Raw genomic sequence first — 27,236 nt, 5'->3', positions numbered from 1 at the left:
TACAAAAGGGTTGGTAAGACAATTATAACTAAAAAGAAGTATTTAATAACTTTCAGATTAACATATATAAAAAAGAGAAACAATGATATAAAATATTGCCAAGGAAATAGAAAATAAAGTAAAGAAGATCAGTAATGGAAAAACCTGTCAGGGAGTTTGTGTATATGTCCAGGTAAGAAAATCTAGTGTGACAAGTAGCTAATGAGATTATTTCCCTGGAGAGTATAATTAAGAACCTTTCTACTCTCCAGAGTAATCAGCTCAACTCAAAAATATTACTGCTTCTGCCGCTACTAACAATATGGACAGGAGACTCCCCTGTCAGGTTAGGGAAGGCAGCAGGTGTAGAAGTCTTTATTCTGATTATGTATGTATGTTAAACATCCTGCCATTTTTATTTGAAAGATTATTTATGCACAAGTATCTTATATCCTTGTGGCCTGAGTATCTTTGACATACTCAGTTCAGTTCTACTATAAACAATATTGAAATTCTCCCTCATTTCCCTCTCCCAAAGCATCTAACCTGAGGTAGTATCCTTTTATTTCCTAATAGTACCTACAGGACAGTCAGCAAATATATTGTTTTACTTACTTGTCTCCCTTCTTCTGTGTTTAAGTGTGGTGCCTTTAGCTACCGTGTCAGCCTTCTGACCACATAACACATGCTTGCTGTCTCCTTAGCCTGCCCAGTAGTTCTAGTTCTCCTCAGTAAGCAACTTTGTTCTGCAAGGCAGTTTCACGTGAGTTGCCAGTTCACAGGACCTGAATCACCCCAGCACCACCTGACCTTTCTGCAATCTAAAAAGTCACCTTCCAGTTTCAGCTGCTCTGAAATTGATCTGCTGAGCTTTCTACACCAAATGGGGCCTCTTTTCTTAAAAGATGAGAACCTGCTGGTGACTTAGTTTTTGGGTTCTTTGAGCCTTCCCTCTGTTTCTTACCACATACTTTCTAATACCATACCAGTCTTGCTGCTGCTGCTGATTATCTCACCTACCTATATTCTGGGGTTCATGGCTGTCGTAAAACACAGAACTTGACTGATGTTTGTCCCTGGTTCTTGGGAGGAAGACTAAAATCCTAGGAAGTTTCTGAGTGACAGAGTGTCTGAGTTTATGCTAAGGAGTGACTCAGGATGGGGGAAGTCAATGCCAGAAAGACAAATCATGTGACTAAAGGGTTGGGGTTTTGAGTCTTATTATTAGCCCCACCCAGTCTCTTAAACTGCAGAGAGAAGGGCTAGAGACCGAGTTTAACCATATGGCCAATGATCCAATCAGTCATGCCTAGGTAATGCAACCCAGTAAAAATTCTAAACACTGATGTGCTAGGAGAGCAACAAATTATTTCACCAGAAAAGGGCATAGAAACTGTGTGCAGGACCCTCCCCGCCCTATAAGCCTTTTGACCAGTAGGGATTTGTACTGTTTATATAATAAAACTGTAATTGTTGAGAACAGCCTTTTCTTCAGTTCTGTGAGCCATTCCAGTAAATTAATGAACTTGGGGGAGCCATGAGAACCCTTGAATCAGTCACCAGTTGGTCAGAAGTGCAGGTGGCATCTGAAGGGTAGTTTTATTAAGGACTAAGCCCTTAACCTAGCCTCATGCTAATCCTGGGCGATGAATGTGAGAATATTCTGCAGTACACCTACAGGGACAACTTTAAGCTGAGTCTGTTGTATACATTGTCTGCGGGCTTGCTGTTACGTCATTATAGTATCCCAGTTGCTCTTCTATTTTGGGGAAAGGATTTGAAAGACTCAAAAACTATGTCACTCTTACGACCTCATTTTGTTGCTTGTTCTTCTTTGGAATTTATGTTAACTTAGTACATCACCCCCTGTCCTCCCCCATTTCAATATTTATCATTAACAGAAGATTAAATCACCGGGATCACATACTAAGGCCATTCTTAGTGCTGACTAGAACTCATCTGTAGTTTAGGAGACACAAACTGCAGTAAAAGCTACTAGTTGCTTCTTGGCAATAGTACTAACTATAATTTGTATCAGCTAAGAAAGCAGACATGGTAAGATTTTGGTTTTCAAATGACTAAATCAGGTACTCTTTTTGTTATTTAATTGGGGGAGGGTGGTAATAATCAAAAATGTACACAAAGGGTTTCAAATATTACTTCTTAATCAGCAGAGTACATGAAATCTGTAAACAGCATACCCAAAACTACACACTGCAAGGCATGATATATACATACACATGTATATATAGTTTTCAAACTGAAGTCCTGAAATAAAAAATAAAAGCAATAATTTTACCTCTGTGATACGTAGCTGTGATGAGGTTGCTATATAATCTGATTCCAATTTGTTCTTCTCAGAGATCACTGTAGTATTTTGAAGAATTAAATCTACTTTTTGCATATGTAAAGCAGTACAATTCTAGGAATAAAAACCTCTATGAGTTTTATTTTACAACAATATAGTTTCTTAACATTTTTCTAATGCGATTGATACTTCTCTCTAATCTTAAATAGTTCTCCTTTGAGTCATTTTGAATAAGCCAATTTAGCTTAATGAGTACTTTTAATCAATTTACTGATCTGTAAATAGAAATGTCAAACAGAGAAAGTTGAAATTACCTATAAAAATCTCTTGCTAAGATTTTACTATCAACTTGCAACAACAAAAAATGACTAAAATGAAAATGTCTTATTTACCTTTATCAAGTTTGTTAATTCAGTAACAAGTTTTGCTTTTTGAACATTTATTTCTTTGATTTTGGTACTTGCTTTTCGTTCTTCCTCTTCAAGATTGCAAGTATCCTGTTCCATCAGCTTTAAACTGTATGAAAAGCATAATGATGTAGAAATCAGAGAAAACACAAGGATTGAGCCCAAATTCTCAGGTTTCTTGCTGCTTTATGGTCTATGTAGCAATACTATTCAGATGTTAACTGATAGCTTCCTGATTAAACATTTTATGCAATCACTCAGGATCAAAAACTATTTTTTGAGATGTATCAAGTGCCATAGGATCTAGAGTCAGAAACTTGGGTTTAAAATTCCTCTTTGCCACCAATAAGCAGTATAACTGAACAAGCTACTCTTCTAAGCTTTGATTTCCTCATCTATAAACTGTAAGTAATAATAGTCCTTCTGCAGGGCTTTGGTGAAGACTAAAAGAAGGCAAATTATGCAACACACTTAGTATAGTGTCTGGTCCATAAGTGATAAGCACTGTTAATAAAAACAGTCCCTTCCCTTAAGGAGCTTAACTGTGGCAATCTAATAGGTAAAATAATAATGATGAAAAGACAATACAATAATTCTAAAAGTTAATACTTTGCTTTTTAATATGGAGACACTAAGGCTGTAGAAGTTAACTTAAGTTACCTAACATTACATATACTAAGTTGTAAGGTGTGTTTGACATCAAGGGCCAAGTTCTTTCCACTACAGGGAAAAATCAAAGATGGAAGCAATGAAAACAAGAATAAACAAGTTCAGTGGATATTGTAGAGAGTGGACTGAATGGTGAGTGAAGAGTGTGTCGGGGCAGAGAGGGAGGAAATTAGAATGTGTGGAGTGCAAGATGATTTTGAAAAACGTGAAGGACGATCTAAAGGAAAGCAGTATTTAAATTTCATACAGCAAAGGTAGGAAGCCACCACAGATATCTTAAAGGGGGCAGGAACATGAAAAGATGATAAACTTGATGACAGTATTCTGTATGCCCTGAATGGAGGAGATAAGTCATGGAGAGACCACCAACCGTGTCACCACTGCAGTATTCCAGAGTAACTGTAGATAGGAGACAGCCAGGATGACAATGGATATGAAAGGATATTTCACTACAAAATTCAACATTACCAGGAAAAAGTTTAGTTTCAGACAATGAGTTCAATACAGAGTCCAACAGTAAAAGGTTCACTTGTGGATGACTGAAGATAAAAGTGAAGGGTTTATATAGAAAAGAATTCTAAGCAGTTAAGACTCAGCAGATATGTCTTCTTTTAAGCAACCAAGGTACATACGCTACTGACTTTTAAAAGTTAACAGGCAATTTGCTTTATTAAAAAAACCAATTTTTTAAAAAGCATTTAAAATATTCAACTTATGTGTTTAGAAACACTATTAAATCAAGGTAAATTTATACTGTACTCAAGGCAATGAGCTGTCATTTATTATGTCTTTAATACCTATATCTTTCTTTTATGCTTCTTTCCTATAGAATAATCACCAGAAAAGGTCTGCATTGTGTCCTGAAATGGGCATGGAGAAACTTTGAAACTGGAACTCACTTTCCTCCCCTCCTTGACTGAACACCCTAACAGCTTTTATCTGATCTTAGATATATAAGTTTCTACAAAACATCTAAGTTCAAAATAAAACTTACAATCAGTTCTGAGAACAATTGCCTGGGATTTCACAGTAAGCTAGCATAATGTAACAAAGTCATTCATGGGTAAAAGATGCACTTATGGTAATATAAGAGTATATTCCTTCACTAATGATTTCAGATTCCATGTTGCAGTTAAACGTTAACAAACCACACTTTGGCAAGTTTTGATGTGACATTAAAGAATACATATGCTGACAAGTCTATTAAAGCAGTCTTCCCTTTTCCAGTTACATATATATGTGGGGCCAGGTTTTCTTCATATACTTCTCACAACCAAGTGAATGCAGAAGCACTTATGAAAAAACTTAAACTAAAGAGACTTACAAATGTAAAAATAATGTCCCTCTTCTTGCTAAATGCATTTTGTTTGGAAAATTGTTTCTCATAAATATTTTTTGTTAACATATAATGAACTTATCAATCATTTTAATGTACTATTTAATTTCTAATTTGGTAAATATCAATAGATATAATCTATATAAACAAAACTTCCTCAAGGTCCTCAATAATTTTTAAGAATAGAATAGGTTCCAGGGATGAAAACAGCTGATCAAGGAACAGAAAAATTCTTAACACTTAAGACTCCCCCTGCTTTGTCCTGTGTTTTGGGTAGAAGGGTTTGAGTTTGAGAGAGAAACTACACAGCATGCTGGTGGGAACTGTGTGGTCATGACAAGGTACATATAACTAATAATATCCTTATAGTACATTTGTATCGCCCTCCCAACCCCCCAGCCCAGAATGGGCTGAAAGTTACCTTCCTAGTTTGGAACTAATTTTTTGTTCCAGTTGTCTTTTCTTGGTTTTCCTTTCAAGAAGCTCCTTCTTCTTTTGTCTAAGTTCATTATCTTTGTGTTCCAGATGCTTGTTTGTCTCACGTAAGGCAAACAATCCTGATTCTACTGCTTGCAATTTTCTATTAATTTCCTATGGAATATGCAACATTGTTAGTATATTTTAAAGACTAAAGTATTATAAACTGAGTTAATATTCTTTTTAAATACTCAAATCAAAATAACCAATCTTTAACTTCAATAGAAGACGTAACACTGTAATTCTCTGACATGAATCACACCAATGTTTTCTTAAGTCAATCTCCCAAGACAACAGAAATAAAAGCAAAAAAACTACAAATGGACTTAATCAAACTTATAAGTTTTACACAGTAAAGGAAACCATAAACAAAAAGACAACCTATGGACTGGGAAAAAATATTTGCAAAGGATATGATGGACAAGGACTTAATTTCCAAAATATACAAAACAGCTCAGTAACATAAACACAAACAATCCAAACACTAAATGAGCAGAAGACTTAAACAGGTATTTCTCCAAAGAAGAGAAACAAACGGCCAATAGGCACATGAAAAGATGCTCCACATTGCTAATAATATTAGAGAAATGCAAATCGAAACCACAACAGAGTACCACCTCATACCACTCAGAATGGCCATCATTTTAAAAAGTAAACAAATAATAAATGCTGGAGAGGGTGTACAGAAAAGAGAACTCTCCTACACTGTTGGTGAGAATGTAAATTGGTTCAGCCATCATGGAAAATAGTATGGAGGTTCCTCAAAAAACTAAAAATAGTTACCATATGGTCCAGCAATCCCACTCCTGGGCATATATCCAGACAAAACTCTAATTTGAAAAGATACATGTACCCCAATGTTCACAGCAGCACTATTTACAACAGCCAAGACATGGATACAATCTAAATGCCCATCAACAGGTGAATGGATAAAGAACAGTACATTCAGTGTACCTTTGGTATATTCAATGAATGGTATATTCAATGAAATAATACTTAGCCATAAAAGAATGAAGTAATGCTATCTACAACAATATACTAGGTTAAGTAAGTCAGAAAAACAAATACCATATCACTTATATGTACAATCTAAAATGTGACACAAATTTCTTAATAAAACAGACTTGGATGCAGAGAATAGATTTGTAGTTGCCAAGGGAAAGGGTGAGGTGGGGTCGGATGGATTAGGGTTTGGGATTAACAGATGCAAACTTATATACAGAATAGATATACAACAAGGTCATACTGTATAGCACAGGGAACTATATTCAATATCCTGGACCAAACCACAATGAAAAAGAATATAACTGACTCAGTTTGCTGTATGCCAGAAACTAACACAACACTGCAGATCAACTGTAAAATAAAAAATGACCAACCTTCAGCTGTTCTTCTAAGTGTCGTCTTTGCTCTAGATCCACGGTGACTGTGAGAAACTGAGCTACTTTTAGGGATGTGTTACTTGAAATGACTTTGTTTGAATAAAAAGAAGTTTTCACCACATACTTTTCTTCTGCTGTATAAATTTGTTTTAATCGGGTTTCCTGTATTACCTATAATGTAAAATAAACATTTAGCAGACATTTAAGAATTATCGGATGGGGCTTCCCCAGAGGCTCAGATGTAAAGAATCTGCTTGCAGTGCGGGAGACCTGGGTTTGATCCCTGGGTTGGGAAGATCTCCTGGAGGAGGGCACGGCAACCCACTCCAGTATTCTTGCCTGGAAAATCCCCATGAGAAGCTTAGTGAGTTACAGTATGTGGAGTCGCAAAGAGTCAGACATGACTGAGGGACTAAGCACAAGAATAATTATAACATTAAAAAAAAAAGACTAAAGAATTAAAAATACTGATCAAGTGAAATATAGATCAAAATATATTAGATTTATTTTCATTCTTTAAATGTAACCCAACATCTCTAAAAAGGTGAGTGATAAATTTCAGGTTATTATTTTGGAAAACAACACTAAGGAAGAGAACTGGGAGAAAACCGAAACAACTACCAAAGTTGGCTATACTTCTACTTCACTATACAATCTCTCCCAAGTAGGTGTACTTTTGGGGAGTCAGTTGCCCAGAAGAATGAAGTCTGTTATCTCAACTAATACATTTACTCTTCCTTCCCCTTAGTTATATTGTTCAAAGATACATAATCTTATATTTAATTCCTATATATTTGGGGAATACTTAATGCACATACTTTTTCAAGGATTTCAAAGACTTCTTTTTGCATTTTTGGGGAGAGTTGTTCTCTCAAGAATTTATTAAGGAGTTTCATAAACTAAGCACATTCTAAACACCACAACATTTTTGGATCTGTTTCTGCATAAAGAATAGGCTGCTGTAATGTATTTTTTTCCAGTCTCTAAAGGCTTATTACCAGTATTCTTGTGGCTTGTTTCTCTGCAGAAGTTTACAGTCTAAGTGATGAGATATGACATATTTAAGTATACTTAGCTTAACAGGGTATAAACTGGCATCCACAAATGCTCAGTAATTTGAAATGAAAGGAGAGCCCACATGACATTAGCCTACCCACCATGTGTCATGAAAATAATCATTTACAGAGTCTAAAATGTCAGAATTTGATAATAAAGCAAAACTTACACTAAAGAATGTTATTTTTTTCTAGGGGAGAAAATATGACCATTGTTGTCAGGAGGTAGACATGAAAGGTTTAGATAGTAAATTTCCTCAGTGCAGGTTTGTATTTTCTGAAAGATGGCCAAGACTATGTTAAGGGCTTTACTAGGTGTCTGACTTTGCTTTTCTATGTACCATGTTCTTTTTTCTAGTAGAGACAGTAGAGTTAAAGCTCTCTAGGTGACCTAAACAGAATGTTAAAAAGTAAAGCACATAAAAATATTTCAACTTGAAGAACTGTTCAAAAAGTGAAAGGATTTTCCAAGTGCATTACTATCCCTTTCTGCAACAGAGTAAAGCTATGAAAGCCCTTAGCAAATTTTCTAGTCTTTCTGCAATAGTAAAGAATGCCTACTATCCTAACCTTAAGAGGTAGCACCCTACCTACCCCTGAAGTTATGACAGAAATTGGAAGATCTGTGCATATTGTCTTCTTTTTTTAAACTCCATCAATGAATATTAAAGAGAGGTACACACACATGGAGAGTTCTATTTTTTTGGTTTCCCCAAATGATCACCATAATATGATATGCAACTTAATAATTTGCTTATCTTCACAAAATGGGTTAGTAATGAGGCCCCATTTCTATCTTCTGTTAATGAGGTATACAAAAGCGCCAGACTACAAATGAATATCCTAGGATACTTGTAGACTGGCTGTTAAAAACTTAAAACACATTCTCTAATAAACTCAGTATTATAAATAGCAGTTAGGTCTGTAAATGCATACCAACAGCATTAACATGGTAACTTAGTATTATGGAAAAATCTGTTCTAGAAAGACTTCTTCGCTGTTTCTGCCTATGATGAAAGCACTGAAGGTGGTTTGGAGTCTTGGAGACTACTGGTAAGGAGAAGAAAACTCGACGCAGCATCAGCAGAACACAGGAACCTACAAGTTCATGGGGCTCTGTCGGATAAGAAAGGAGATCCTCCTGAGAGTGGCCATTCGCTTAAGAGATAATCTTACATGGAACTTTAAGGGGAGGGCTTACCAGAACAGTTCTATATCCTAGCCTACCATCCTAAAGTATAATCTGTCTGAAAAATAATCTAGAATACAAGAATTTAAATGAATAAACCATTAATGTTTGAACAAATGTTTGTTAAGCAAAGCAGAATTCAGTAAGAGAGTCAGGTGTCTCTTTTCAGGCTTTAATTTAGTTACCCTACAAGTATTAAGTATTTAGGTAACTCCACATCCTTACTGTCATAAAGTATTAGTCAGCGTTCATTGTCCTATGTAATATTAGAAACGTAAAATATCAAGGTAATTCCTGTTTAGTTAAAAACAATGACACGTCTCTTTAAATTTCTCACAAGTTTTCCTTGCCGTTAAGAAGTTTTAACATTTTTGGTACTGATTGATTCAGTGTTTTCTTACCCGTTCAATTTTTTCTCTGGTTCTTTCAGTTCCTACAGGAACTTCATGAATGTGATACTGGCAGCAAAGATAACTCATGACAGGGTCAGGGGCATCAAACAACTCTCGCAAATAAGAGAAAAATCCGTATTGTCTGAAACGAAAAGCACCTTTTAGGATTTTCTTCTTAAAACAGCATTAAAAAAAAAATCTCAATAGTTGACAAGTGAATAAACAATAAAATATAAATGAATGATGGTACAGGAAGTTAGTCACTTAAGTGATTTTATTTCCTGATCAGAAAAGTTTAATATTTATAATTACCAACTATTAATCTCTTCTTTTGTGGTTTTTACCATTGCTTTTATACAGAGTTAAGACTTTATTTACTTGTAGTAGTTTTATAATTGTAGGATTTCCATTTGATCCTTCTGGAAATTACTTTTACATTATGAAGTGATTTATCCTATTTCCCCAATAACTAACCAACTATTTCAGGAGCTCACTAAATAGTCCAATATTATTCCAATGATTCAAAAAATCACTATCGTATACTAAGAATGCCGCAGTCTGTTCCTGAGCCTAGATTTTGCCTTTTTAGACTTAAGAAGAGATCCTAAAAGAGAATAATACAGCCTATAACAAATATATTTGTGTGACAAAGAGATAATTTAAATATATTTAAGAGATAAATGATTCAATACTCAAAAAACAGCTTAGTTCTAATACTATTTTCAAGACTTACTTCAGGTCATTCAAAGATCTTGAAGGTGCTTTGTCTGCATATGAATTCTTAGGAGCAATAACAGCATTTACTCTTAATTTTTTATTGTCACGAACCTTAATATAAGGAAAATAAAATACTACTTTAATTACCATATACTTTCAATGAAGATTTTTAAAATTATGATATTATTCTTACTGCCATTCATGGGACGATCAAAAAATTGAACAATGACTAGATATTTAACGGTACTCATAAAAAAACTTTTTAGTGTGATATTAATAGCTATGTGTTTTCACAGAAAGTACATTTCTTGTATTATTTCCACTGATAAAGTCTATCAAACAGATAAGGAAACAGTAACACCAAGACTCCTTTTCAGAACACAGAAGGACGGGACACTTCCCAAGTCATTTTATGATTCCAGTATAATTGTAACAAAAACATTACAATATCCCTCCTGAACACATAGACAAAAATCCTTAACAAAGTATTAGTAAACAGAACCTAGCAATATATAAACACTACACACAACCCAGTCAAGTTTACCCCAGGAATGTGAGATTGGCTGACTTGGAATGCTACATGAGTCTAACTTACTGTATTGTCAGAATAGAGTACAAAAGCCATAAGATTATCTCAGAATTTTCAGCTAACTAGGAACAGAAGGAAACTTCCTCAATGTGATAAAGGGCATCTATGATAAGCATAGAGCAGACATAGTACTTAATTATGGATTATTAAGTGCTTCCCCCCTAGGCTTGGGAACAAGTAGAGATATCAAATCTTAGCACTTTTTTTCAGCATTGTCCTAGAAGAGCTAGACAATGTAGTGAAGCACAATAAAGAGGTAAAAGATTGAAAAAGAACAAGTAAAAAGATCTGTCAACTGTTCTTCTGTTTGTAATTATGTATGTGGAGAGACTTTAAAAATATTCTGTTGTTCATGGAACTACCTAATAGGTTTAAGAACCATTAATGATTCTAATTGTTCTTTCTGTATTTATTAGTTGGTAATCTACTATATGAGGAAGTGCCTTTTCTTCATTTATCTGGACTTCACTGGTAGTTCATATGGCAAAGACTCTGCCTGCAATTCAGAAGACCTAGGTTCGACCTCTGGGTCAGGAAGATCCCCTGGAGAAAGGAATGGCAACCCACTCCAGTATCCTTACCTGGAGAATTCCGTGGACAGACCATGGCATTGCAAAGAATCAGACAAGACTGAGCAACTGACACTATATAGGTCATGACTGGTGGGGCTATGTTCCCTCCCTGTATTGCGGCCTGAGGCCAAACTATGGTAGGGGTAATGGCAATTAATGGCAACCTCCTTCGAAAGGACTTATGCCAGCATGCCCTGCCTCCCAGGACTGTTGCAGTCAGAGCCCCCAACCCGGCAGTAGGCCACCATTGACCCATGTAAGTCTGCCTCAGTCTCTTGTGGCGTCACCACTCCTTTTTCCTGGTCCTGGTATGCACAAGATTTTGCTTGTCCTCCAAGTGTCTCTGTTTCCCAGTCCTATGGAAGTCTGTAATCAAATCCCACTGTCCTTCAAAGTCAAATTCCCTGGGGATTCTCAGTCCCTCTTTGCTGGATCCCCAGGTTGGGAAGTCTGTTGTGGGGCCTAGAACTTTTGCAGCAGTGACTCAGAACTTCTTTGGAATAGTTGTTCTCCAGTTTGGAGAAGAGGAGAGAAATAGCTTCAGAAGGAATGAAGAAGCTGAGCCAACGTGGAAACAATACCCAGTTGTGGATGTGTCTGGTGGTGAAAGCAAAGTCCACTGCTCTAAAGAACAGTATAACATAGAAACCTGGAATGTTAGTTCCATGAATCAAGGTAAATTGGAAGTGGTCAAACAGAAGATGGCAAGAATGAACATCGACATTTTAGAAATCTAAACTAAAACGGACAGGAATGGGCAAATTTAATTCAGATGACCATTATATCTACTACTGTGAGCAAGAATCCCTTAGAAAGAACGGAGTGGCCCTCACAGTCAAAAAAAAGAGACTGAAATGCAGTACTTGGGTGCAGTCTCAAAAATGACAAAATGATCTGTTTTTCTGCAAGGCAAACCATGCAATACCACAGTAATGCCAAGTCTATGCCCCAACCACTAATGCCGAAGAAGCCTAAGTTGAAGATTTACAAGACCTTCTAGAACTAACACCAAAAAAAAAAAAAAAGATGACCTTTTCATCATAGGGGACTGGAATGCACAAGTAGGAAGTTGAGAGATACCTGGAGTAACAGGCAAGTTTGGTCCTGGAGTACAAAATGAAGCAGGGCAAAAGCTAACAGTTTTACCAAGAGAACACACTGGTCATAGCAAACACCCTCTTCCAACAACACAAGAGAAGACCCTATACATGGACATCACCAGATGGTCAATATAGAAATCAGACTGTTTATATTCTTTGCGGCTGAAGATGGAGAAGCTCTATATCGTCAGCAAAAACAAAACAAGGAGCTAACTGTGGGTCACATCATGAACTCCTTATTGCAACATTCAGACTTAAACTGAAGAACACAGGGAAACCACTAGGCTACTCAGGTATTTCCTAAATCAAATTCCTTATGATTATAGAGTAGAAGTGACAAACAGATTGAAGGGATTAGATCTTCAGGCAGGCAGTCTCCTGCCTGAAGAACTATAGATGGAGGTTCGTCACACTGTACAGAGGTGGTGACCAAAACCATCCCCAAGAAAAAGAAATGCAAGAAGGCAAATGGTTGTCTGAGGAGGCCTTACAAACAGCTGAGTAAAGAAGAGAAGTGAAAGGCAAAGGAGAAAGGGAAAGATATACCCATCTGAATGCAGAGTTCCAAAGAATAGTAGAGAGATAAGAAAGCCTTTTAAATGAACAATGCAAAGAAACAGAGGAAAACAATAGAATGGGGAAGATTAGAGATCTCTTCAAGAAAATCAGAGATACCAAGGGAACATTTCATGCAAAGATGGGCTCAATAAAGGACAGAAACAGTATAGACCTAACAGAAGCAGAAGATATTAAGAAGAGGTGGCAAGAACACGGGCTTCCCTTGTGGTTCAGCTGGTAAAGAATCTACTTGCAACGCGGGTAGAAGGGAGTGGCTACTCCAGTATTCTGGATTGGAGAATTCCATGGACTCTATAGTCCATGAGGTTGCAGAGTCAGACATACAGACAACAGTACAAACAAAAACTGTACAAAAAAGATCTTCATGACCCAGATAACCACGATGGTGTGATCATTCACCTAGAGCTAGACATCCTAGAGTGTGAAGTCAAATGTGCTTTAGGAAGCATCATTATGAACAAAGCTAGTGGAGGTGATGGAATTCCAGCTGCTGCTGCTGCTAAGTCGCTTCAGTCGTGTCCGACTCTGCGCAACCCCAGAGACGGCAGCCCACCAGGCTCCACCGTCCCTGGGATTCTCCAGGCAAGAACACTGGAGTGGGTTGCTATTTCCTTCTCCAATGCATGAAAGTGAAAAGTGAAAGTGAAGTCGCTCAGTCGTGCCTGACTTTTGGCGACCCCATACCAGGCTCCTTCGTCCATGGGATTTTCCAGGCAAGAGTACTGGAGTGGGGTGCCACTGCCTTCTCTGGGAATTCCAGCTAAGCTATTTCAAATCCTAAAGGATGATGCTGTTAAAGTGCTGCACTCAATATGCCAGCAAATCTGGAAAACAGCAGTGGCCACAGGACTGGAAAAGGTCAGTTTTCGTTCCTATCCCCAAAAAAGGCAAGGCCAAAGAATGTTCAAACTACTGCACAACTGCACTCATTTCACATGCTTGCAAGATAATGCTCAAAATCCTTCAAGCTAGGCTTCAACAGTATGTGAACTAAGAACTTCCAGATGTACAAGAAGCTGGATTTAGAAAAAGAGAAACCAGAGATCAAACTGCCAGCATCCACTGGATCATAGACATAGCAAGAGAGTTCCAGAAAAATATCTACTGCTTCACCAACTTTGACTGTGTGGATCACAACAAACTGGAAAATTTTTCAAGAGATGGGAATACCAGACCGTCTTGCTTGACTCCTGTGAAACCTGTATGCAGGTCAAGCAATAGTGAGAACCAGATATGGAACAACAGAATGGTTCAAAATTGGGGAAGGAGTACATCAAGGCTGTATACCGTCACCCCACTTATATAACTCCTATGCAGAGTACATGATGTAAAACGTCGGACTGCATGAAACATAACCTGAAATCAAGATTGCTGGGAGAAATTAAATCAATAAAGATATGAAGATGACACTACCTTAATGGCAGAAAGCGAAGAGGAATTAAAGAGCCTCTTGATGAAGGTGAAAAAGGAGAATGAAAAAGCTGGCTTAAAATTCAACATTCAAAAAACTAAGATCATGGCATCCAGTACCATGGCAAACAGATGGGGAAACAACAAAAACAGAGACAGACTTTACTTTCTTGGGCTCCAAAATCACTGAAAATGGTTGACTGCAACCATGAAATTAAAAGACGCTTGCTCCTTGGTAGAAAAGCTATGACAAAGCTAGACAGTATACTGAAAAGCAAAGACATTACTTTGATGACAAAGGCCCATATAGTCAAAGCTCTGGTTTTTCCAGTAGCTATGTACAGATGTGAGAGCTGGACAATAAAAAAGGCTGAGTGCCAAAGAACTGATGCCTTTGAACTGTGGTGTTGGAGAAGACTCTTCAGAGTCCCTTGGACTGCAAGATCAAACCAGACAATCCTAAAGGAAATCAGTCCTGAACATTCATTGGAAGGACTGATGCTGAAGCTGAAACTCCAATACTCTGGCCACCTGACAGAAGAGCTGACTCACTGGAAAAACCCTGATGCTGCGAAAGATTGAAAGCAGTAGGAGAAAAGGACCACAGAGGATGACATGGCTGGATGGCATCACTGACTCAATGGACATGGGTTTAAGCGAACTCTGGGAAATAGTGAAGGACATGGAAGCCTGGCATACTGCAGTTCATGGGGTCACAAACAGTCTGACACAACTGAGTGACTGAACAACAACACAGTTGAGCAACCGGTTTGTAAGTTACCAAAGGATGGGAAATGGTATTCCAGAAGACATAATTACAGGAGGAGATTACATACAATAAACTTCATAATTTAAAATATACACACAAAAAAATCACACATGCAAGCAGTTCTAGTCCTAATAATGAGATGCAATGGATAGTTCTCATAATATAAGAAAAATAAAAGGTCAAATTTCCTGGAACCTATGTCATATTACTGGGGCTTCCCTGCTGGTTCAGTGGTAAAAGAATCTGCCTGCCAATGCAGGAGATGCAAGAGACACAGGTTTGATCCCTTGGTTGGGAAGATCCCCTAGAGAAGGGAATGGCAACCCACTCCAGTATTCTTGCCTGGGAAATCCCATGAACAGAGGAGCCTGGTAGCTACAGTCATGGGGTCACAAAAGAGGTGGACATGACCTAGTGACTAAATAACAAATGTCTTCTTAAATGGTTCAAATTCTTAGCACAGACGAAGCATGAGTTTTTGAGGCAAATCCAGTTACTCAGTGTAGGCTAAGCTGGTCATTTACAAAACAGAAATCATCTAATTACACCTGACTCTAGGCCCTTCACACTGTGCCATGTCTCACAGACTTGTAAACCAAGTAAACTACTTTTTCAGTGACATCAGGTCAAGAACCCAACTGCTTAGACTTAAATAGCTCTTAACTACACAGATGCCTAACTTTTTGGAGTCCATTCTATACGTCTGTAGATTCAGCCTTTTTATCTGGTCATCATATATTCATATTCCCTGCCAACTCCCAAACCAGAAGGAGGTCAATATAGTGAAAGTCAAAGAAAGTAAAGATTTGTTCCAGTAATTTGTGTACCAGAGAAACAGAGGACCACTTAAGCTGATTCAGGGTCCTGTCCTTACTTAGACTTACTAGAAAAAGTTAAACCAAAACAAAATCTAAACTTTATCTTTCCAGGGTTTTTTAAAAAATAGAAGGCATATTGCAAAAGGGAAAGATAGTAACATACATAGCTCACAATACATATTATTATACAGTGAAAACTACAGTACCTAACACTGCTCTTAACTTTTTCATTTAATATTTAATCATCATGACCATATTTTGAAGTAGATATTATCTCCATTTTATAGTGAAGAAATTAAGATACAAAACACTGAGTTTTTTAAAACAGCAGTAAAGCCAGAATTCAAAGTCTGGTAGCCTGTCTGTTCAGTCTATGCTCTTAACTAAGTCATGCTGGTTTCTAGTGGCTTAGATTCTTGGTCAGTGGTGTTTCTCTAGTCAGACATAGGATTCTCACTCTTTTTAAAGTTATATTTATTTGGCTGCGCCATGCAGCCCATAGGACCTCAATTCGCCAACCAGGGACTGAACCTGTACTCCCCGCACTGGAAGTGCAGTCTTAACCATTGGACCATCAGGGAAGTGCAGATGTTTTATTTATAATAAGAAGCAATATTATATTATTTCCCTCTCCAAAGAAAAACTGAGTTCATTCCAATACATTTCCAAAAAGGATGTCCAAGACCAAAGACTCATCATCAAGATGTTTCTCTTTCTTAATGTGACAGACTACTTCATGTTAATTCCAAATCGTAATTTCAAAATATGTTACAGATGGAATTATGGGCTGTTTGTCCTCTTGTAAAACAAATTCAATCCTCAATAATGGCACAAAAAAGAAATTAGTGAATCTGAATGATTTTATATAAGAGTTATTGCTGGTATAGTAGGTCATTATCATTTTTTGCTCCAGATTGAAGTTAAAAACTCAAGCACTGGAAAATAAGTGTGAAGTAAGTTAAAATATTATGCTGGTTAGTACTTGCCTCTTTGAGGAAAACCTCCATATCTTCTTGATTTTCAAACACAAAAGCCCTCAGGTCATTTGATGGAATATGATTTTCAATGTATTTGGCATTTTTATTATCTTTCATATTTATCTAAACAAAACAAAAAGAAAAGCTGATTTTCATGAAACCCAAACTGATTACTAGAATGTAACTATATCTAACTTAGAATTATTTAATTAGGTTAAATTCAATCCTTGAGAAAAAAGTAGATTAAAAAAAGAACAGTTTGGTATTGAAGAGTCAACATCTGGAAATATCTGTTTAATTTACTGTCCATACATAGTAAAGCAAAAGCTAAGACTTTAACAGCACCTGATGCATACTGTCTTTAAGAGAAATTCATACTATCCACTGCAAACACTAATTAGTATAAAAACACAAAGGCCTAAATAAAATTTTGAGACTAATGAAAAAAAACTGGCTATGGACGAATTATAACTCTGCCTACAATGCGGGAAACCTGGGTTCAATCCCTGGGTCGGGAAGATCTTCTGGAGAAGGAAATGGCAACCCACTCCAGTATTCCTGCCTGGAAAATCCCATGGACGGAGGAGCCTGGCAGGCTACAGTCCATAGGGTTGCAAAGAGTTGGACACAACTGAGTGACTTCATTCACTCACTCGTTAGTGCTTTCAAGAGAAACCTTAGGTTTATACTACAAGTGCATAAACTTAATTACTTATTTCAAAAATATTGACTAATAGACACTTCTGCATGTGAGGCTCAGTGCTATGGAAAATACTAAGATATCAACAGTTCAAGAGCCAGGGCTCTAGGATCCAACAGATGTCACTTCAATTCCTATCCTGATCTTGATCAAGTACCACCCAAATCTCTGTAAGCTTTAGTTACTTCATCTGTAAAATGGGTAGAGTAAAACAGTTTATACTTCATGGGACTAAAAGTGGATTGAAAGAAATTATATAAAAAAAATTAGTACAGTGTTTGTCACATAAATTGTTGGTCAGTATTACTTGAAATGATAGAATATCAGTCAGTATAGAAACATGGGGAAACTGATACACAAGCAAACAGAAAAAAAAAATCACAGCCATATAAAATATTGTTACACAGACATAAATGCTATAGACATTAGATGTCTATTGTTCCACAAATTTTTTGGTATCAAACTACTTTGCTGGAAGAATAAAGTGGATAAAGTAACTCCAATATCACCAAAGGAAATTTTTTTTTAAATAGATAAGCCAACCTAGGACTTAGCTCTCATTATCATTCTCCCCCAGGATACACTTATCAGAGATTTTCTGCCATATGAGACTCTGGGGCCCACACATTCTGTTAAGTTGGTTACATGGACATCTAACTCTTAGATGAACTTCACCTGCTTGTTTAGGTAATGAATCTCAAAGAAGCCACATAAGTAGGGGTCATTTTTGTCACTGGTCAGTTTCTGCATTTCCTGTAGTAATTGACAATTTTTTCCAAGTGTATACACACTCCATTGCTGATATCCTGAAGGAAGATTTGGCCACCCTGTTGGTTTTGCACCTTGATCAGCTTTTTAGTGAGCTCTTATTCCTTATGAGATTAGTGAAGAAAATATTTGGCAAAGTTTTTCAAAGCAACATCTTCACAAAGTACTAAGACATAAACAGGTACCCAAAGAAGGTGTAGCACTCCAAGATGTTCTGGTAGTTAATGGCAGGCTCCTGTTTCGCTATTTTAAAAAATGAAACCTTTCTAATATCTATCCGGTAATCTGTTTTAAAATTCATGAACGTATCATAAATGCACCCTTATATTAGTAAACAGAGACCTGTGGCAACACTTTAAGGCCTTTGAAGGTACAGTTAAGTGTGGGCAGGATACTGCTGGAAGGAGGTGGTAGGAAAGGTAAAAGGTTGTTCCAGGAAAGGATAAAATAACAAGAGTATCTCCCTTTATCTCAGACTCAAATGTAATTTAAGAAGTAAATACATGCCAGCTAGTAATCTGACTTGGTGACTGACTACTATCAGGAAATCAAGTGACAAGAAGATGACAGTATTTTGAGGTTGGCATTTTAATAAAAAATCTGTTGAAAATAACACTTGCATTATAATTTATTATACTAAGAGTCACGTATTTTTTTCTTGTGTTTTCTTTCAATCCTTACTAGATTAATAAAAACAATAATGCCTGCATCCAAAAGAGGTATTCCCTTGCTGATCTGGCAAAAATATTCTAATAATACATATTTGAGCAAAAAGAGAACACAGTATTACGCCTACTAATTTTGCTAATACAATGCATGCTCTAATAAAAGACAAATAACTATATTAAATGATTTTTAATAAAGTGTATTATAAACAGGAGTTACAGAAAACAGAACTTGTCATGTAATCGTGCAAGGATCTACAATGAATTCTTTCCCAAAGTTAAGAAAGAATCATCTAGTAAAAATGATCCTTTTATCGTTTTGGGGTAAGTTTTAATGTCTGACATATCATTAGCAAAGAATGGTTTAAATTTTTTCATTCCTTCTCATAGCCCAACTTACTATTTTAAATATTTTAGATGGAAATCTTCCTATTAAATCCACACCCACACTTGATTAAATAATTTACCAAATACAGCTTGCCCCATTCTTGATGACCCATGGTCACCAATAAGACCTATCAAATGTTTATGAGGTCAATAAATTGTTGGTTTTGACTCTCAGAATCCTCAGAATGCTTCATTTTTGTAGCAGATGATTTTCTTGTTTGTCCTGTCAGGTATCCCCTTATCAGTAGCCTGTATTTACAGAAGTTTTCTACCCCTTTGGCAGAATTTACTATATTGCTTATTATAACCGAAAAATAGCAATTGCCAAAGGAACCAGATAACCAAGTCTATACATGATTCTTGGTCAATAAGCTGCCAGGTTCATACTTCTATCAAGAAACAGTTCATAGGTTTATTATCAAAGACCCTTTAAAAAGGGTACAGATTCAGCAGCATACCAGATGCCACAAGTCTACTAATAGAAAACTAGGGTGTTAATAAGACTAAGAATTCTTAAAACAACAAAATCTACAATAATTATAATAATAAAACTAACAGATATTACTAAGGTGAACAAATTTCTTACCGTGAGCATTATGGGCTCACAGACTCTTTGCTTAAATTTGTCTCTGTTATTTCTTAGCCACAGAACAGCATCATAGGTATCACGATATCTCTGTCTCAGTTTATCTTCTTTTTGATTCATAAGATTGTCAAAACGTATAATGTGATCATCTACACCTAAAATTAGGGGAAAAAACAAAGGCATTATTTCTCTGAAAACTTTTAATTAGTAAAATAACCTATTAATAATACAAAAGAATATCTTAGATCTAAAAGCTATAAATACCACTCAGCAAGTATCCAGCCCAGTGAAAAAGACCCACCGTGGACAAAACATTCTCAAATTTCCAAACATCTGGGATAAAAGATGATCTTCAAGCTATCAAAAATAAACAGATCATGTACAAAATAATGAGCAAACACTAGACTTCTATCAAAAAACAATCACAATAGGTATTTAAAATTCTGAGAAAAACTGTTTTCAAGCCAGATTTTTATATACAACAAAAAAGGGAGGGAACAAAGTAAAGATTTTTCAGGGATGCAAAGGCTCAATTCTCAAGTATCTCTTCCTAGGAGGTTACCTGAAGATGTACTCTTAGAAAATAAGGAATTAAGAAAAAAAAATGAAGACACAGAATTCAGCAATAGCTATTTATCCAACACAGAAAAAGTGTGAGACAAGTCCTAGGTATCATTCATGTAACAGACCTTGAGAACAATCAGTTTAGATGGGAGGGGGAGGATTCAAGTTTTCAGAACTTGAAGTTAATTTTTTTCCCAATTAAGGAAATGCCAAACTAAATGGCATTTCTAAAAAATGGTAAATTAAAATCTTTAAAAAAATTATCAATGAATGGAAATAAGGTCATAATATACTACTTGGCTCTGTTGTGAACAAGTTTTACTGTTGTAATAACATAAATAATACTTAATATTTCTAGCTGTTTGAATTAACCCATAAACAGAACATATAACATTTAATTATGGTTCTCAATAAAGTATATTTCAGCCTTTAAACTATAAAAACCAGAGTACACATTTCAGAATTAGATTATGAGAAAGGAGGAAAGTAAAAAGAAAGGCTAGGAGTACCAATATTTTTAGCTTATAAATATGCATTCAAGCATTATCAACAAATGCTAAATGACAAAAAAAGAATAAGAATATTTATAGTAAGTCACATTAATATATGTTATGATTACTAATATTAAAAATAATAATCCCACTTGAGAATTACAACAATAGGTAAGGGAGGTGTCATAAGTTGAAATCCACATCTAAAGTAACAAACTATTAAAAGATGATATCTAAAGTTGATTAACCAAGACATGGAGAAACAAAAATATTAAGATATATGAAAAACCATTAGAAAAAAATTTGCTGAAATAGTTAAAGAATGCTTACTCTTGACAGTGGATCAGGAAGCTGTCTCATCTAGTTTTGTCTTCTCTTAAAACCATACACCTAGGATTTTGCTAAATACTTTTTAAAATGTTTTTTAACTGAGCTTAGTCATATATACTGAGAAGATAGACTGTAAGATCTCCTCTGTCTGAATAATGATCTAGCCATATGATCTATAGGAAAAAAATAATTATGAAACTGGAGAGGCTTCTAGGAATAAAGCTAGTAGAAGGTTATGAAAGCTAGAATAAAGAGCTTAAATTTGACCTGAGAAGTAATAGAAAACTGAGTGACTGTACAGAAAACAAAGTATTTTTAGGGAATTTAATCAACTTAATCTGACCTAAGACAATGGTCTGCTAGAGGCAAATCATTACACAACAGATACAGGTATTAAATGAGCTTCCTCAACAAGCAGAGCTAAACATTTAGACATGATCAGGGAAAGAAGAAAGTCCATCAACAGAGACATATCTCCCATTTTACAAACATGTCTTCACCCTAAGTTTAATAAAACTTACTCCTCTTCTCCTTCTCTAGAGTTTCCCTCTCTCTTCGCTTATCAATCATCTCGCTTTCGCATAGTGCCTTCTCATCTTGGACTCGTCTCAGATCATTTGTAACGGCATCAATTTGGGGTTGGAGGTTCTCACAGCTTTCTGTGGTCTTCAGCTCATTTTGCAAATCTTCTATCATTTTGCGGGTGTTACTTATTCTCCTCTGTCGGTCATGCTCTTCATTTTGTTTTACTGTTAAAGCCTGCTGAAGCTCCTCAATCTAATAAAACGAAAGCAGATTAGTATTAGAGATCGTTTTTTCCTCCTGGTTTATAAGGTTTTTATAGTGATAATAGTTTTAAAAATGCAAACAGTCTAAGAATATGGGTTTTTTTCTCACTAAAAGGTATCCTGCTAGAATTAGACTGCTACTCCTACCAGACTACTTGTCTATTTGTTCAGTAATACATACCGAGTATCTAGGGCAGTGCGTAGTATATAGTAGCATTCATTATATACTTGCTGAATAAGCAAAATATTTATAAAGCCAATCTGCAGATCTCTAAATATTTACAGGAAGATTTCACATACATCATAATGCTGAAAATAGTTATATGGTACAACAGACATTCAATAAAGCAGTAATAACAGAAACGATGATGAAGATTATATCCTACTAATTTTAATCCAAAATAAACCATTTTCTTTCAGTTACTTTCTACTAGCAATTCAAATTAGTATTTTAAGATTTCAATCCTCAACCTATACGCTTATGTTCAGGGTACATGCGTGCTAAGTTGCTTCAGTTGTGTCCTACTCTTTGCAACCTTATGGATTGCAGCCTGTCAGGCTCCTCTGTCCATGGGATTCTCCAGGCAAGAATACTGGAGTGGGTTGTTGTGAACTTCTCCAGGGGATCTTTGGAAATTTGGGTTGGTATCAGTTTTCCTTTTTAAAAGTTTAGCTTTGACAGTATCAGACAATGAACTGAATATATGCCAAAATTCCCTCTCCTACAACACACACACAGAAGTGAAGAAAAAATATTTGAAAAAAAAAAGATATATGTATGTGTGTGTCTATGTGACTGAAAATAATTAACAATGTTCAACAGGCCTGAAAGAAGGAAGCAGACAAGAAGCCATAGTGTTCAGCCAGGAAACCCATGTTTTAGGAGACTAAACTGGCAGGTCATTGGGAGACAAGGATGGAATTAAGAATACACCAAACACATGAGGAATTCCAAGTCAATCAAAAAGGGACAAGAAATTTAACAAATATAACTTTTGCAATCCCAGCAAAAGAGACCACCAAGCTACCAAAAATCACTGAGCTGCCGAAACAATTTTACACCAAGAAGTCTCTTGACACTGACCTGAGAAACTGAAAAGCAACCGGATGGTACCCTGTCCTTCTAGCTCAGTTCTGAGTTCTGTCTTTAACTCATTCAACACCTTCATCCAACAAACTCCCATAACTGACTAATTCTGTACACCCAAGTTCAGCTCAGGCACAGGAAGTCCAAGCCTCTTAGATAATCCATGTCTGCTAGGATACTATCCACATACTGCTCTGAATGTCCTCTCTTCTTGTTCTAAGTAAAACTTGGTGATTGCTGGAAGACACTTCTCCCTGGAGCCCTTTCAAATGGGGACCTTTTCCTGCCATAATCCTTCAGGACACTTCAGGACTCAGGTGGGGAAGGTGTCCTCATTAATCTCCACTGTACTACTTTCTCTGTCAACTGAGCCCCACTTCAGATCCTTTGAAGACCATGCGATCAGACATTACCAGCCATTATCTTTGTGATGTTAACTGCCTCCCTCAAAATCTTTCCTCACACCCTTCATTCAATCATGACTTTAGCATCTGACTACGACTACCTTTTCTCTCCATCATTATGCTGGCCATCATGGTATTTCAACATACATACAGAAAACCAGTTTAAGTCTTTGGCCTCTGTGTTCCTTGACATCTTCAACTTCAACCATCTTTTCCTAAACACCACCTCGGCCAACCTCTCCTATGGTTATATTTAACGATATCTATTCACCAAAAAAATCATACCACGTCCAAAAACTGTATTTCCACAATCCTGCTCTTTGATCACCCCCCTTCTTCCCTTCCATTTTATTTCCATGGTATTACAACTGTTGTTTGACTACAGAGTCCTGCAAACCACAGAGCCTACTATCTTTTCACCATCAACCATCCCCCTTCTCATTTCTTTCCTTCACCCGCTGAGGTTCCACAACTCAGCATGAGAATCACTCCCATGCAAAGATCTCCTGACCCCGCACCATTCCTAATTTACATTAGCAAGGGAAAAGGTGAGTCCTTATCAAACCTAAATATATACCTTCTATTTATCTGGATCTAAACAACTGAACTAATTGGAGAAATTTTTGAAAACAGGTCTTACTTCAAATTTATGGCCACATAACTTCAACAGGCACTCAGAACTCCCCCCCAAAACTACTACGTTTGTCTAGTAAATGTATGCTCTCATTCTGAGATGAATTCACATCTTCTCCTCCTTCCTCAATCCAATATTGCTAAAGGCCATCTACTCACTCAGTTAATATGAGACTGTCTCAGATCTCATTAACAGCAGTGTTAAAAGTAGACTACTCTGATCAGAGTACTTTCCTCCTTTTAAAACCAACATCCTACCTCCAAGTGTAATCACCCTGCTTTATCTTATACAATATAAGAAGAGTTCTTATAGCTACCTGAATCTAACCCTCCAAGGCTACTCCAAGCAATGTTTCTCAAGTTATTCATGGTGAAAAACAGTAAAAAAAATTCTTGGCAACTACAAGTCACTTTTATCAATTGTTGTTCAGACGCTAAATTATGTCTAACTCTTTGTGACCCCATGGATAGCACTCCAGGCTTCCTTGTCCTTCACCATATCCTAGAGTTTGCTCAAACTCACGTCCACTGAGTCCACGATGCCATCCAATCATCTCATCCTCTATCGTCCCCTTCTCCTCCTGCCTTCAATCTTTCCCAGCATCAGGGTCTTTTCCAATGAGTCAGTTCTTTACATCAGGTGGCCAAAGTATTGGAACCTCAGCTTCAGTATCAGTCATTACAATGAATACTCAGGATTGATTTCCTTTAGGATTGACTGGTTTAATTTCCTTGTTGTCCACGGGATTCTCAAGAGTCTTCTCCAATACCACAGTTAGAAAGCAACAAGTTTTAGATGATCAGCCTTCTTTATGGTCCAACTCTCACATCTGTACATAACTACTGGAAAAACCATAGCTTTAACTATACAGACCTTTGACAGCAAAGTAATGTCTCTGCTCTTTTGTACGCTGTCTAGGTCTGTCACAGCTTTTTCTCCAAGGAGCAAGCCATCTTTTAATTTCACAGCTGCAGTTACCATCCACAGTGATTTTGGACTGCCAAAAAATAAAGCCACTGTTTCCATTGTTTCCCCTTCTATTTGCCATGAAGTGGTGGGACTAGATGACACGATCTTAGTTTTTTGAATGTTGATTTTCAACCCAGCATTTTCACTCTCCTCTTTCACCTTCATCATGAGGCTCTTTAGTTCCTCTTTCACTTTCTGCCATAAGAGTGGTATCATCTGAATATCTCAAGTTATCAATATTTCTTGTGGCAATCTGGATTCCAGCTTCTGTTTCATCGAGCCTAGAGTTTCACATGATGTACTCTGCATATAAGTTAAATAAGCAGGGTGACAAAATACAGCCTTGACGTACTCCTTTCCCTTCTGAAACAAGTCCGTTGTTCCATGTACAGTTCTAATTATTGCTTCTTGACCTGTGTACAGGTTTCTAGGGAGGCAGGTAAGATGGTCTGGTACTCCCATCTCTTTAAGAAGTTTCCACAGTTTGTTATGATCCATACAGTCAAAGGCTTTAGCATAGTCAATGAAGCAGAAGTAGATGTTTTTAATTTTCTTCCTTTCTCTATGATCCACTGGATGTCAGCAATTTGATTTCTGATTCTTACGTCTTTTCTAAATCCAGCTTATACATCTGGAAGTTTTCAGTTCACATACTGCTGAAGTCTAGCTTGAAGGATTTTGACGATTACTTTGCTAGCATGTGAAATATAAGAAACTGTGCATTAGTGTGAACATTCTTTGGCATTGCCCTTCTTTAGGATGGGAATGAAAACTGACTTTTTCTAGGTCAAAACCCTGTGGGCACCAGGTCCCAGGATAAACAAGCAGTGACCCCACAAGAGACTAAGCCTGACTTGCCTGTGAGTCTTCAGAAGTCTCTGGTGGAGGCGTGGCCAACAGTGGCCTGCAGCAGGGTCAGGAGCAGTGACTGCAGCAGTCCTGGGAGGTGTGGCAAGCTGGCATAGGTCCTTTTGGGAAGGCTGCCATTACCCCTACCATAGTTTGCCCTTTGGTCAAACTACAGGGAGGGAACATAGCTCCATCAGTTAGCAGAAAATTGGATTAAAGATTTACTGAGAACAGCCTTGCCCAGTTCAGTTCAGTTCAGTCACTCAGTCATATCTGAACCCTCTGCAACCCCATAGACTGCAGCACGCCAGGCCTCCCAGTCCATCACCAACTCCTAGAGCTTGCTCAAACTCATGTCCATTGAGTCGGTGATGCCATCCAACTATCTCATCCTCTGTCGTCCCCTTCTCCCCCGCCCTCAATCTTTCCCAGCAACAGGGTCTTTTCCAATGAGTCAGTTCTTCACATCAGGTGGCCAAAGTATTGGAGCTTCAGCACCAGTCTTTCCAATGAATATGCAGGATTGATTTCCTTTAGAATGGACTGTTTGGATTTCCTTGCAATCCAAGGGACTCTCAAGAGTCTTCTCCAACACCACAGTTCAAAAGCATCAATTCTTCGGCATTCAGCTTTCTTTATAGTCCAACTCTCATATCCATACATGACTACTAGAAAAATGATAGCTTTGACTAGACGGACCTTTGTTGGCAAAGTAATGTCTCTGCTTTTTAATAAGCTGTCCAGGTTGGTTATAGCTTTTATTCCAAGGAGCAAAAAAAACAAAAAACAAAAAACCAACAACTCACTGCCCACCAGAGTAAGATGCAGTTTTCCCCACAGCCAGTCCCTCCTATCAGGAAGCTTCCACAAGCCTCTTATCCTCACTCATCAGAGAACAGATAGAATGAAAACCACAATCACATAAAACTAACCAAATTGATCACATGGATTACAGCCTTGTCTAACTCTATGAAACTATGAGCCACGTGATGTAGGGCCAGCCAAGAAAGATCATCTGCATATTTGAGGTTGTTGGTTTTTCTCCCAACAATATTGATTCAAGCTAGTGATTCATCCAGCCTGGCATTTTGCATGACATATTCTGCATGTAATTTAAATAAGCAGGGTGACGGTATATAGCCTTGATGTACTCCTTTCCCAATCTGGAACCAGTCAGCTGTTCCACGTCTGTTTCTAACTACTGCTTCTTGACCCACATACAGGTTTCTCAGGAAACAGGTGCAGTGGTCTGGTACTTGCATGTTGTTAAGAATTTTCCACAGTTTGGA

At 37.0% G+C, this 27,236-nt stretch overlaps 1 protein-coding gene across 1 annotated transcript in view; it reads right to left on the bottom strand.

Moving 5' to 3' along the window:
- SMC5 (structural maintenance of chromosomes 5) overlaps positions 1–27,236 on the bottom strand; it is a 99,174-nt gene that overhangs the window by 9,652 nt on the left and 62,286 nt on the right. Inside the window, exons 9-17 of the mRNA XM_068973781.1 lie at positions 21,738–21,993; positions 19,832–19,986; positions 16,735–16,848; positions 9,928–10,022; positions 9,204–9,336; positions 6,556–6,729; positions 5,121–5,290; positions 2,680–2,803; positions 2,279–2,401 (exon numbers count right to left, since the gene is read on the bottom strand). Coding sequence (XP_068829882.1) covers positions 2,279–2,401; positions 2,680–2,803; positions 5,121–5,290; positions 6,556–6,729; positions 9,204–9,336; positions 9,928–10,022; positions 16,735–16,848; positions 19,832–19,986; positions 21,738–21,993 — 1,344 coding nt within the window. The remainder of the gene's footprint in view (positions 1–2,278; positions 2,402–2,679; positions 2,804–5,120; positions 5,291–6,555; positions 6,730–9,203; positions 9,337–9,927; positions 10,023–16,734; positions 16,849–19,831; positions 19,987–21,737; positions 21,994–27,236) is intronic.

Source organism: Capricornis sumatraensis, chromosome 6, assembly GCF_032405125.1.
Source record: "Capricornis sumatraensis isolate serow.1 chromosome 6, serow.2, whole genome shotgun sequence".
In the NCBI taxonomy this organism is placed as follows: domain Eukaryota; kingdom Metazoa; phylum Chordata; class Mammalia; order Artiodactyla; family Bovidae; genus Capricornis; species Capricornis sumatraensis.
The sequence above is the reverse complement of the archived record's forward strand: the minus strand, read 5'-3'. Positions and strand labels throughout refer to the sequence as shown.